At 42.5% G+C, this 13,766-nt stretch overlaps 1 protein-coding gene and 1 pseudogene across 7 annotated transcripts; one reads left to right on the forward strand and one right to left on the reverse strand.

Moving 5' to 3' along the window:
- Nucleotides 1-1,775: 1,775 nt before the first annotated feature.
- Nucleotides 1,776-5,212, reverse strand: LOC147176889 (UDP-glucuronosyltransferase 2C1 pseudogene; annotated as a pseudogene). The gene is made up of 2 exons (XR_015094416.1): nt 5,047-5,212; nt 1,776-4,421 (listed from the first exon to the last, which is right to left on the reverse strand). The product of XR_015094416.1 is annotated as a UDP-glucuronosyltransferase 2C1 pseudogene (transcript).
- Nucleotides 4,957-13,757, forward strand: chrna5 (cholinergic receptor, nicotinic, alpha 5). 6 transcript variants are annotated; one of them, XM_086071877.1, is made up of 10 exons: nt 4,960-5,213; nt 6,382-6,472; nt 6,561-6,697; nt 8,124-8,275; nt 8,373-8,417; nt 8,887-8,996; nt 9,510-9,687; nt 10,436-11,128; nt 13,008-13,184; nt 13,517-13,749. In XM_086071877.1, the coding sequence occupies exons 3-9, from the start codon at nt 6,607-6,609 to the stop codon at nt 13,164-13,166; spliced, it is 1,428 nt and encodes a 475-aa protein (XP_085928003.1). In that variant the 5' UTR covers nt 4,960-5,213; nt 6,382-6,472; nt 6,561-6,606; the 3' UTR covers nt 13,167-13,184; nt 13,517-13,749. The 6 variants fall into 6 exon arrangements, with proteins under 6 accessions (XP_085928004.1, XP_085928006.1, XP_085928003.1 ...); XM_086071878.1 differs by having other exon boundaries at nt 4,957-5,213; nt 8,887-8,987; nt 13,008-13,756; XM_086071875.1 differs by having other exon boundaries at nt 13,008-13,752.
- The last annotated feature ends 9 nt before the right edge of the window (nt 13,758-13,766 follow it).

Here is a 13,766-nt window from a genome sequence, read left to right on the forward strand (position 1 = left end):
TAGTTTAATAGATGGCGAACCATCCATCCATTAATAAAATATTAAACAGTTTGATGTCACATATGTACTAAAAAATTTACACAATTCAGCCAGTTAAATTAGGTTCATTACTATCAATAAATGAAGTTAAAGTGCATTTTAGGTTCATTCTGAAATTTTAAAAAGGAAGAGAGAGTCAAAGAGAGACCGACCTATGACCTCAATATGGCTACAGAAAATGGATAACTATATCAAACCAGAAGATGGCGTTGTACAGCTGCGTGATGGCTGACCTCTGTTTAGCCTCTCGGGATGTTTTCCTACTTGGAAAGCTCTCGGCAGGACGTCCTTTATTCCGCATGAAGCGTATTCCTGTCAACATCCAAGAGCTTTTTGCAACACACCCTTTTATTTTTTTTTTAGAGGGTTCTGATGTGATTGAACACAAAAATAGGATGCGTGATGTTTTGCCTCACAATGATCAGATTCTCTTTCATACACACACTGTTGTTTAGTTTATGTCATCAAAACCCTCTAACCTGACTCCAACCCTTCTCTCATCGAATACAACATCCCTTAATTAATTCTGTGCTACTTGATCTAACAAAAGCAGTAACAACTCTCAAGAGCAGCTCAAAAAGACTTCCTGTTAAGTTGAATGAAACTGAAAACAAAGCCGAATATGAGGAGCAACAGTTCCAACTTTTTCCGGACTTCGCCCTTGGTTGATAATATCTACATAGTGTTGACGCCTTAAATTAATTCTCCAAAGTGCAATCTTTGTCCATTTGAGGGTTTCATAACCTGAGTGGTGGCATGTTAGCCTCGTGTTAGCATGTCTGCCTCACAGTTCTCCAAGGTTCTGGGTCCGTATTTTGGCTACAGCCTTCCTCTGTGGAGTGTGCATGTTTTCTCCGTGCTAGCGCAGGATTTCTCGTAGTGCTCCAGCTTTCTCCCGCATCATAAAAACAAGCACTTTAGGTTCATTCATGTGGTTATATGTAATCAATAATAATGTTGAGATCAGAGGTGGCAAATCCAGGTCCAGAAGGTAAAAACCCTGCCACAGTTTGGCATTAGCCCCAGGTGCTAGCTAGCTAGCTCCCATGGTGCATGATAGCCTCGTGTTAGCATGTCTGCCTCACAGTTCCAGTATACCTGCTAGAGAACTAGCAAGCTAGCTAAGACTAAATCAGTGAGTGATGTGACACTGTGTTAAGACAGCAAATTTGATATCAAGTGGGCTTGACGAGAAACATCATTTATATAACAAACAATAATTTGGTGTGTTTCCCTTTGTTTTAGACAGATACTGTATAGATTGGTACAGTAATGCAAATCAAATCAAGTAGTGTACATTACTACCACTGTCCTTTTGCAAAACACTTCACATTTCATTCAACAAATGTACTTCACAGGCCATGTATTTTTTTTTATGTCTACACCCTCTACAAAAGCTGTAAACATCTGTTTTCTGCTTTTATGTAACTTTTTTGTGCCAATCCTAGCTGACTTTTAGTGAGAGGCAGTGTATGCCCTCGGACTGGTCGCCCTCCAATGGCAAGGCACATGTTGACTAACAACTTTTTACGCTCACATTTGTCATTCTGTCAGCCTTTAGTCAACCTAACATGCTTGTTTTTGAATTGTGACAGGACACTGGAGGACCTGGAGAAACGCCACGCCAGCAACGGGACAACATGAAATCGCCACACAGGCCGCACCTCAGATTCAAACCCTCACCATCAGAACTGTGAGGCGGATGTGCTAATCGCTCAGGACCACGCCGCTGATAGTTAAGTGGATACACAATTTATTTGTGCATTCCGTTTTATTACCAATAAACTTTTTACACTTGTATGACAGTTGAATATGTTATCATTTGACCAAGCATAGTACAGATAAGATTAATACAGTACTTAAGATTGCGATGAAGCAAATTTTATTAGTATGTAGCAGCAGTTTAGCTCGTATTAATTTCCATTTACATTATTTCCTTAGGAACCCTCAATTTGAAGAAATCATTGGTTGACCATTTAGCAAATAATTTAATTATCCACCTAAATGTGCAAACCACAATAAAGTGCAATGAATTGTAAGTCATCTTACACACATTGAGTATTTTGATTTGTACATCATCCTGCTACAAGCGGATTAATGATCAGAATGATAACAATAAAGTCAAAATCAAATACATTATTTGTGGAAATAGAGACCAGTAGAAATGTTTTCATAACTTAAGATGCGTGGGGCATTCGTTAGTGGGGATATTCTATAAAAAAAAAATAACAACACACTTCATGTCAAGTGAAAGTGCCATTTGAAACAAAGTAAAAAGGACTATCACAGGGGAATTGACAGGAATAAGCAGACTGGATGGACAAACATGGATTGCAGATAACATTGTGGAGTAACCATGTTGTACGTATACGCTAATTGCCATGAAAGACAAAAACTGAACATAAGGTAAGGGTGTCTTTCATACTGCGCAGGGAACTTGTTTACAACATGCAGTGAGTTTCTGCACTTTAATTAAACTAAGACTGTGTATGAGACTCAAAAGACGGTTCTGTTTTCATTAGCAATGTTCAATTTCCTTGTGTGATAAACAGAGGTAATAACAGTCATATCCACCTCCCACCAAAACCTTAAAAATCATTTCAAACTCAATAAATGGCTCATAAATGATTTGATTAAGAGAAGAAAAAATACTAAGCGTGAGGTTGTTTGTGTGCCTGACAGGGAAGGAGCGGCACATTTTGGGGCGGCGTCGTGCGCGACGAAGTGAAAAATCGCAAGGCAGTGAGTTTCTAAATAGTGAATCGTGAAACGGCGATTCACTGTACGATCTGATTTATCTACTCGCGTTTCATTTTCCTCTTCCATAAAACAGAGCACAAACATTTGATTATGATAGAAAACATTAAAAGCAGAGCCAGCACAGCTCCAGACAGGAACAGATAGACGTCCACATTGTAGTAGACATACCAGGACAGCTTGTGGGATTCGGTCTTCAGGTGTGCCGCGCCTTTGTGCCGTATGACAAATTCAATCCAGAAGAGGGCGTTGTCGAGCGGCGGGATAGGCTGATCTCTGTGCAGCCTGGAGAGCCTCTGCATGTTGTCCCTGTAGGACGGATTAGCAAGAACTTCCTGTACGGCCTTCAGGAAGTTGTCGTCTTTGTCCAGCGAGGCTAATCTGACCACCACAGCCGCTCCTCTCTCCGTGAGACGCAGCAGGTTGTCGTGCTGGTCGAAAAACAAGGGTATTCCCACCACGGGAACGCTGTGGTAAATTGCTTCTTGGACGCCGTTTGTCCCACCATGAGCCACAAAGAGTTTCATCTTGGGATGTCCGAGCAGATCGTTCTGCGGCATCCAGTCCACCAGGAGGGTGTTGTTGCCCAGGGTGGAAGGTTTCGCACCTTTATACCTCCAGATGACCTTCTGGGGGAGCTTGGCGAAAGCCGCCGCGATCATGTCAGCCAAGTCTGCGTGGAGTTCGCTCACAAACGTCCCGAGAGACATGAGGATGACCCCGTGCTCACCAGAACTCTGAACGAATTCCTCCAGGTGGTTGGGTAGAGGCTCGGCAGGTTTGCACTGGAAGCCTCCCATGTAGATGACGTTGGGCATGGTGGGGCGAGGAAACTCAAAGACAAAATCGGCTCTCATCAGCCACAAGTCAGCAGAAACAAGCATATGGTGCATGTCGTTATCAGGTCCGAGATATTTGTCACATATTTTCTGATATGTGCTCTTGATGACCAGGTTATGGTGCGTGTAGCCGACGAGAAACACAATCACGTTCACGACTCTTTGAAGAAAGGTCATCTTGTTAGTATTGCCAGTTCCCGTAATGGGAATGTAAGATAGCGGCGACGGGGCGATGGCGAGGTGGCCCTCCATGGCGATGAGCCAGCGGACGTTGTACACCAGAGGGAGGTTCAAATATTTGGCCACGATGACGCCGCTGCCCCAACAGGGATCGGTGAGCAGCAGGTCAAACTTGCTGTCATTTAATCTCCTCATCAAGTCTTTGTCGTCGAGAACCGCCGTCGTGAACTCGGCCACCGTCTTGTGAGCTTCCACGAACATCCCGAACATTCCCACACTCATATGGAGAAATGCCACCAAGGGCAGCGAGCCCCTTTCATACTCCATGATTTCATAAAGCATGCCAGTGATGAAGTTTTGGTCCAAGCTCCTTTCCACAGGAACGCTGATGGTGTTGTAGTAGGCGGCGGCGTCTTTGATGTACCACGTCTTGCTGGGTCGTACGACGGTCAGGTTGTGCCCTTGCGAGTGCAACTCTCGCAAAAGAATGTCCATGTTCACCCAGTGGCTGCCCTCAATTGGAAAGACCAGTATATTGCCACCCCGACAGGCTCGGGGAAGCAGGACGAAGAGCAGCAAGGCGCTGCAGCAACACGTCAGCCACATCTGTAATCAAACACCACAACAACCTAAGACTCAAGCAAATGCCAGTTCTGGACATAGTTACGTGCCAATCAATCAGATAATCAATCAATCGTGAGTCACTTTGCATTGTGCCATTGTACTCTCACGTCAAATTGCACTTAGACAAATGGCCAAAGTGCAGATAATCCAGTCAAAGGATTTATTTACTTACTTTACTTATTTACTATTTATTTTATTTAGGTTTTTAAGGTAAATAATGTACAGTAGTATTTATGATTTCTTTTGGGTTTTCTGCATTTGTTTCCTCATTTTTGGTTTTCGGTTTCAGGCAAGAATTTTCATTTAGGTGCATCCCTATATACATAAATAGAACTAAATTGATTCACAAAAAATAAGTTAAAAACAACGATCAAAAATAGAAAAGATATAAATGTAACAGGCGTGCTGGGCAATACTGTACATGATATACTGAGGGCATTTGTGCTGATAAGCAGTTGTTGTTGTTTTTTCTTTCTGATTTTACAACGCGTTGTAACAGAACACTTCTACTTCGATACTTTCCGCGCCCACTGTGCACTAAAAAAAAACGAACCAAAAAATGGATCCCACTGGATACATGTCACGCGTGTAAATATTGTATACTTACGGTGCAGCTGTGACGTTTTTATCTTTCAAAAATCCAGCCGACTCGGCCAGTTGTTCTGTGGAGCTTCTATCCCCCTGAGTTCCGTGTGACATTCAAGGGCGTTGGTGCAGCATGGGAGCGGACGGGTTTTACTGAACTGCGTGGGCAAACATCGGAGGAGAGAAGAGGTCAGTAAAAGGCTTGTGTGTGTATATACGCAGTTAATCATTTACACGCCCTCAATGCAATTACTACGGTACAAATAAACGGCTAGTTCTCACCCTTTCACATCCATTTGCCCCCCTTTTGCAGTACCTTTTCAGTCCTGCTTTCCCTCATTTTCCCGATGGTCTTTAAACTCAGCAAATTTTGGACAGAAAAACGTCTCCCTTTCGTCATATTTTTCTAATTAGCCTATTTTGAACTTTGGCTCTTTTCAATCGAGGATCATGTTTACTGTTCATTATCTTGTCAACAAAATCAAAACAATACAAAAAATAATGAATAATAAAAGAGGACAAAATAAGAACAATACATCTATCATTAACATGCTTGAAAAGGAGTAGGAAAAAGTAAAATACATAATCTATTTTTCATTATGAATGAAATAAATTCATATATAATTATATTACGATATACATACATTTATATATAATTATATATATATACACTGTACATACACAAATCAATCAACACGGATATACTGTAAATATACATTTACATTTTACTGCATCAAAGCAATATATTGAATATTAATTCATCATTTGTGTAATATTAAGGGCTGAGCCTGCTGAGTCGCTTGCAGGTCGGGGTTATTCAAGGTAATACAAAGGCCCACGTTTAATATTACCGAAAAAAGATAGTATTAGGCTTGATTAATGTCCATGAATTACTTTTTGTACTTTGTTGTCTCGTTCAAAAGTTCAAAGCTTACCTCAAAAAATGTCAACATTTGCACCTGGTTATCGCACTAGCATAAGGATTAAACCTTAATCTAAATGTATGAAATTTCCAAGTAGCTTCAATTATATACAAACTTGATCCTTTGCAAAGGGCTTGGAAAACATCTTAAGGACATAAAAAATTAGATATCTTGACCTTGAGTCATGAATAAATTACAAGCGTTGCGTGGTGTCTGGCGCAATGGAGATGGCATCATTATTATATAATGTAAAATATATATAATATAAAGATACAATATTTTTCAGTAAACTTGTACTTCTCACATTTCAGGGGGATTAATTTGTGTTCCTTGCAGGGAGAAATGTGAATGTGTTGTGGCTGAAGATGAAGTGAACTGCAAGAAAGATGAGGGGGTTGTGTGTGTGTGTGTGTGGGGGGGGGGGGGGGGTTAAGGGGGTGGTACTTCCTAGAGGCAAGAGGGGAGGCAGGAAGAGGAGAGAGGCAGCGAGCATCGCTTCGCTCTTCACTGACGCCACTCAGACAGGTATGCATTCACGCTCTTTCATCCTGCCATGATGCTTTTCTTGTGTGTGATTTCTTTTTTTCTTTTTTTACGTCACCCCTCAATGCAGCTTCCGTCTTCCTCGCCGACGATGCCTGAGTGCCGTCTCTGAGACGATGCTGAGAGCGGGGGGGGCAGCCGCCTCCCCTCTCACACTGCTGCTCCTGCTGCCGCTTCTGCACTGTTGCCACCTGTGCCACTCGCTGCGTAAGTTGCCCGCCGATACCGCTAACGTCTCAATAAATCGACTCTCCAGTGACATGGCTGAACAGTATCGGGGTACACAAAGAATCCACTTAGCGATGCTCCAGTAAGGCCACGCTATTCGCGGGAGACAGGGACCGAGGCTGGCCACGATGATCAAAAACGGCGAGTAATTGATGTCATCCCCTTCAAATGTTTGCTTTTACCGATTGTAAATCTACTGCAAACTATGATCTCAAAAACACCTGGATATAGTTTCAAACTCATTATACATTACGCTTCAATGGCGCAAAAAGTGAGCGCCATGTACTGTATACTAAGTACATGCACGTGCAGAAAAAGACTCTCCGTAATTCAACTAACAACCCAGGCTAAACTTTGCTCCTCCCCAATATACAGTTTCTCAGCTGAGATCACGTCAACACTACTTCCCTTATTGACAACCAGTCAACCCGTCGCTAGTACATTCGCACATATGGACAATTGGAGGCTTGAATTGACCAAATGCAAACTTTTGGCATGTAGGAGGGAGCTAGGGTATCCGCAGAAAACCCAGAATCAAACCCCAAACCTTAGAACTGAAGGTTCAGTGTGCTAACCGCTATACCACTCTGTTGCTATGAATAAATAATGCCGTTCAATGAAAATAATACTTTATGTCATTATTTTCAAGGTCTTGAAACGCCTCTGTTAAAGTCAGTTTTACAGACGACGTCTGTTTTGTACCTGAAAGTACAATTGGGACCATTTTCCAAAACAAAACAAAACAAAATGAGGTGTCTAATTGAGATGTAGCGTTTATTTGATTCAAATCAGTGGAAGCGCCTGGCAACACTCGCAAAGAAAACATTTGATTGGCTGAGTGCAAGGGAGGACATACAATGCACGTGATTGGTCCATATAAGTGTCATCGATGTCATGAATTCAGATCGATATGTTCTATAATAAAGCAAGTAGTAGCAGTGTGTTGCCATTAATTGGATTGCAGAGAGGCACCATCTCCTTGCCAGTATCGATTTGAAAGTCTCAGCCAAGCGGAACGACCCTAATACGAGGGAAGCTTGAAAAGATGATGAATGGGTGGTTTACAGGCTCATTAATTAAGGGATTGCTTGTCTGCATCGACACCGGACACTGCGAATGCGAAATCCGCCGCCTTATAAATTGGGTGTGAACGTGGCAGTCCGAGTGGGATTTATAGCCTCAACGTGTCTACTTTGTTTGTCACCCACATGAGGCGGGGACAGTGCGTTTGCAGTGAGACATATAACAAAAAAACAAAAAAATGTCCCCCCCCCCCCAAAAAAAAAAAGTTTTTCGAAATCCGTCATCCCCGTTTTAAAATTATTGGTAGTTGCATACTTAACATTTTTGTGAAATCTAGATTCATGAAAAATTCAATGCTTTTCATTGCCCCCATCACTCTCAGGTGTTCCCAAACTTTCCTCCTATGCAAAAGCCGAAGACAAGCTGTTCAAATACCTCTTTGGGAACTACCAGAAATGGGTCCGCCCGGTGGAATATCTGAACCAGACCATATGCGTCAAGTTTGGACTGGCCATCTCGCAGCTAGTTGATGTGGTGCGGTTCGACATGTTTTTAATGGCATTGTACAGCATTAAAATTATGTTATTAATGGTAATAAAAGTACGCTTCTTTTGTGTTTTTCACCATCCAGGATGAGAAGAACCAGCTGATGACCACCAATGTGTGGATGAAACAGGCAAGTGGAACGGATATCCTCCTTTGCCCAGACGTATTGTATATCACAAAGAATGTTTAGGGATTTTTAAATCCTCCAGGAATAAAAAGGCTGAATGTGAATTGGAATTTCATTCCGATTCCCAGGAGCAGTACGGTAAATTCCTTTTGCCACTCAGAACAAACGTCATCTACACTCTTAAGTCCAAATAGTCACGCTGCATACAGTCTTACAGTCCAGAGTGACTTCTACACCGCTATGTTTTTTTCTTCTTCTTTGGTTGTTTAGTTTCACACATGATGGTTGGCAAGCAGTTAGGAGACCCAATTATTTGTAAAAAAAAATAAAAAATAAAACCAATTCATATGTCTACTTTACCGTCAACCTCAAAGTCGAATCATCTGAAATCGTATCAGCCAAGGATTGATGCTTTCATGTTGTTTTACCTTCCAAATGAAAGTCAATTTACTGTATGTTGCCTGTGATGCAGGAGTGGACTGACATGAAGCTAAGATGGGACCCTGACGACTACTTGGGCATTACCACGATACGAGTGCCCTCTGACAGACTCTGGCTCCCAGACGTTGTCTTGTATGATAAGTATGGGACATCAAATATACATATAGTGCATCTGGAAAGTATTCATATCACATTCAACAGTTAGTTGACAGCCTCAATCAATGGAATAAATTAACGTTTTTGCTGAAAAGTCTACACACAACATCAAATCATAAAACCATGATTCATTTATTTGTTTATTCATTTGGGTCCGGACTGGCCAGGATGTCCTTTTTTCATGCTATTCTAGTCGGTCCAAAATGTCTGACAGATGAGACAGCTGGCCTCCTCATTATTATGCAATATGTAAATAAGCATTGCTCTGATTGGATGAAGCTTCTCCTTCATTTGAATAAGGAAAACAGCTTTACTGTAATTGGTAGTACGCTATATCTCGTCGTCTTGTGGCAGCCAAGTGTTCCTAGCGATGTTGAAGAATGGAATAAAAATGTGGTTCCACTCGTCTGAGCCTCATGCAGCATGTGGAAACAATAACTAATGCAAATGACAGGGAATGTTATGTTATCTGTATACGATCTTTGCTTTCCACAACAGCTCAGACGGTCGTTTCGAGGGCACAGTCACCAAGGCGGTGGTCAAATACGACGGGACCATATTGTGGACGCCGCCAGCCAATTATAAATCTGCCTGCACCATCGACGTCACCTTCTTCCCATTTGACCTGCAGAACTGCTCCATGAAATTTGGCTCGTGGACTTACGACGGCTCGCAGGTGATTACAGTTGACCGACCGACCCCTGTCGCTAATCGCGAGTGATTGTCAAACCTTTTAACAGTACCTATATTTAATTGTTTAATCCGTAAATATAATGAAAATTTGTAGTCCCAAAACAATTTAACTAATTTGCTCCCAAAAACGTATAAATATGTTCTACTTTAAATATTACCATGCTCCCAAAGACGTATTTATAAATGTTTTATGTTTTCTTATGCTATAGCATACAGAAGGCTTTGATGCAGCCTCTGAACTGAAGAGAATGCATGAAGCAATGGTAATTATTACAAAAACGGCCAGCAGGTGGCAGTAGAGTATAAGAGATCAACCAGGGCCATGTTGCAACAAGCTGTTTCCAAATTCGTGCATGATGATGAAACTTAGCTATATTCTAATGCTAATTGCTGCAAAATGGAAACAGATAGAAATATACTTTTTTTTCCTGGTGAAAGAAGAGACGCTAATCTTTCTTTTGGTAGGTTACATGTTTTTATAGCAATAGAACACAATATTCTGAGGGCCTTGCAAAAATGGGTTACCCTTCTAGGAAAAATGCATCAGAAGCATGAGTTTGAGATGCATCGATCCAACTTACTTCCTTGATACCAATTACTACTTTCCTGCACAATTTTGCCATCTTTGGCATTGCAGAAAGATCCACAGAATAGGTGAATTTGTTCACTGCATCACAAAATTGAGGCGTTACAGTCAGTTGCGTGACGTCCAGTCGACCTTTCTTTGGCAGGTGGACGTCGTTCTGGAGGATTTCCACGTGGACAGGCAGGACTATTTCGACAATGGCGAGTGGGAGATTGTGAAGGCCACAGGTAGCCGCGGTCTGCGGGTAGACGGCGGTGTTTCATATCCCACCATCACCTACTTCTTCATCATCCGCCGGCTGCCGCTCTTCTACACCCTCTTCCTCATCATCCCCTGCATCGGCCTGTCCTTCCTCACCATCCTCGTCTTCTACCTGCCCTCCAACTGCGGCGAAAAGATCTCCCTCTGCACCTCAGTGCTGGTATCGCTCACCGTCTTCCTGCTGGTCATCGAGGAGATCATCCCCTCCTCGTCCAAGGCCATCCCTCTCATCGGCGAGTATCTGGTCTTCACCATGATCTTCGTCACGCTTTCCATCGTCATCACCGTCTTCGCCATTAACGTCCACCACCGCTCGTCCTCGACGCATCACGGCATGGCGCCGTGGGTGCGCAGGATCTTCCTGCATCGGCTGCCCAAGCTGCTGTGCATGCGCAGCCACGTGGACCGCTACGGCACAGCGGGAGCAGCGCGCACTGGACGGGTGCTGGGATTGGGGATGATGAAGGACTGCACGAACGAGCACGGCCCCTCGCGCACAAGATACAACATCCAAGCTGCGCTGGATTCGATCCGCTACATAACCATGCATGTTGTGAAAGAAAATGAGGTCAGAGAGGTGAGTCTGTTGTTTGATCTGCATCCATTTGACTTTTTTTCCAGAATGATACCGGTATGAGTTCTCAACTCTTGACTACTCACTGATACCGATACCAAGTACCGATACCATTAGTACTTTTGATGCATAACATTTCCCCCTCCAAAAAACAATGGCAGACAATTCTAAAGAATGACACACAGCCTGTTTCTTTAAAATTGCATGACGTTAATGTCAATGCGATCAATTTTCTATTCTTCTCATTTCTAGTTCCTGATTGTAAAACGGCCACAAAGGGGCGGAGGATACCTTTAAATAAGGCCAGGTATCGGTCCTATACCGAACTGAAGAGGTCGTTTAAAGCAATGGTAGTTATTACAAAAAACGGCCAGCAGGTGGCAGCAGAGTATAAGAGATCAACCATGGCTATGTTGCAAAAAAAGCTCTTTTCCCCAGTGTTTTCAACAGATTTGTGAATAATGAGGAAACTTAGCTATATTCTAATGCTAATTGATGCAAAACAGATAGAAATATACTTTTTCTTCCTTTTTTTTTCCTGATGAAGGAAGAGACTCTAATCTTTCTTTTGGTAGGTTCCATGTTTTTATAGCAATAGTCTGTGGGCCTTGCAAAATCAGTCAAAATCTAATAAAACAGCGAAGCGAAGGGGGTTGCTTCACTGAAAATTACTGGGAGTGTTTGAGTTAAGCCATATGATCTCATGTCATTTTGACAGATATGATTCATATAACTCACCTAGAATTAATATGATTCTGATGTAAAGGTGTACATAACGACAGCTCTCAGGTAAGATCATGTCACCTCTCATTCTGTTGCATGTAATTCTCCAAATGAAAGCTGTCATTAAAATGCATAATTTCCTTTGTTCGTCGATTGAGTGATTAATGCTGTTCATGTTGTTTTCCTTCTCTGACTATTGATTTATTTCACAAGTAAGCTCGAAATTTAATGTGACATATATTTCCTTTCATGAATCTTCTAAGGTTTTGCACTCTCAGCGCATATGAGAGCAATCTGATGCTACGGGTCATGCGGTACCGTGCGCGTGCGCGATCACAGGTCAGAACTCCGTCGTTTAATGTAAAGGTAACAGTCCGCATCCGTGGAACAAACACACGTTCTAGCTTTCCTGGAAAATGCCTTCCAGCCTTAAGAAAATCCATGCAAAGGTCAGATGCACAATTGACTATTCTTCTGCTGCACCCCAGAGTCATCAATGCTGAGAGCCAGATGCCTTACATAAGAACTCAAGCTTGCCGATGCACCCCCTCCCCACCCCCCCTAACTACTCTCAAGGATTTGGATGCGCTGCTCCCTGTTTTGTATGTCAACAGTGAATGCCTGCTGCCGTTCGTATGCAGACCCCGTCCAGCCAAAATCCCTTCAAGAATGCCTGCATGACCCACATTTGAAAGGAGCTCAACTAACTGTTCTCCTTCTGTAAAACTGTGAAAACATGTGACAGTAACGGTAACCAAAACCATGTGAAAGTACAGAACGCACAGATCTTGCTGGTACGCAATACGGGCAGGGAGAGCGTCTGCTTCAGATATGCTCGCTGTTTTTGTACCGGCATTGAGCGGGCCGGCTTTGTCAACAGTAAAGGGAAAGTGTCCTAACAGAGCTGAGATGGTCGATCAAGCATAAGGAAGCTTGCCAAGCCAAACAAGCCTGGAATTCATTTTAAAGTGGGTCTTGGAGTGAAGAAACGCTGTTAACGCTTTCTATGAACATTCACACCGCTGGACAATTTAGCTTGAGAGGCTTCAATAAACCTACTCTGCATGTTTTTTTAGAATGTGAGAGGAAGTCGGAGTACTAGGACAAAACGCATAAAAGCGCCATAACAAAAACTGTTTTATGTGTTTTTTGGCTCTAGGTGGTGCAGGACTGGAAGTTCGTTGCCCAGGTTCTGGATCGAATCTTTCTCTGGGCGTTCCTGCTGGTATCTGTCCTGGGCTCGGCCCTCCTCTTCATCCCGGTTATCTACAAATGGGCCAGCATTATCGTTCCCAAACATATTGGAGGTGCCCTCTGAAGGTTCGATGACAAGGAGGTGAGGCACAAGATTGGATGGCACTTTGTGACCTGCGTCACATCTACAGATAAACTTGTTTATTTTCAAATGTGGAAAACAACATGCTGTAGAAATTAAATGAAAGAATGTCATCAACATTTCCCATAATAAAAGTCTCCTTAGGTCATTACAAAATTCCTTTGTCCAAAAAGTGTTTTGTTTTAATATTGCAAACACCCCCTTTAAGATTTAAATGTAGCTGGTAAAGTCGAGCGTATTTTGTTGGACTTTTTCAACTCTCACTGGGATTCTTCTTTAAACTGGAGCTCAAAACAAGCTCTGTTTCATATTGTGCGTGCACGAACCTGCAGCTGAGTGACTCCACGGAGGGCGTGTTGAGGACAAGTACGAGCACGGTCCTTGAAGCGTCTGTGTGAAGAGACTGTGGATAAACATGAACGCGGGCAATCAGTGTAAGTGCATTTCAATCAGCACACGAGAACACTATGTGGACTGTTTGGAAGATGTTTTTCTTAATCATAAAATAAGTGTGTTATTTACGAGATGTGAGGTGTTTGTATGTGCCTTCATATTTATCCTAAGATTGTTGTCGTGAAATAA

The sequence above is a fragment of the Leptonotus elevatus genome, chromosome 3 (genome assembly GCF_054856555.1).
Source record: "Leptonotus elevatus isolate MCC_2025b chromosome 3, RoL_Lele_1.0, whole genome shotgun sequence".
NCBI lineage: Eukaryota > Metazoa > Chordata > Actinopteri > Syngnathiformes > Syngnathidae > Leptonotus > Leptonotus elevatus.

Excerpts from the sequence above, each read along its gene's own strand:
- chrna5 (XM_086071875.1), top strand. The coding sequence starts at position 6,607 with ATGCTGAGAGCGGGGGGGGCAGCCGCCTCCCCTCTCACACTGCTGCTC. Across the intron at positions 8,276-8,372 it reads TCTCGCAGCTAGTTGATGTG|GATGAGAAGAACCAGCTGAT; the intron begins GTGCGGTTCGAC and ends TTCACCATCCAG. Across the intron at positions 9,688-10,435 it reads GGACTTACGACGGCTCGCAG|GTGGACGTCGTTCTGGAGGA; the intron begins GTGATTACAGTT and ends TTTCTTTGGCAG.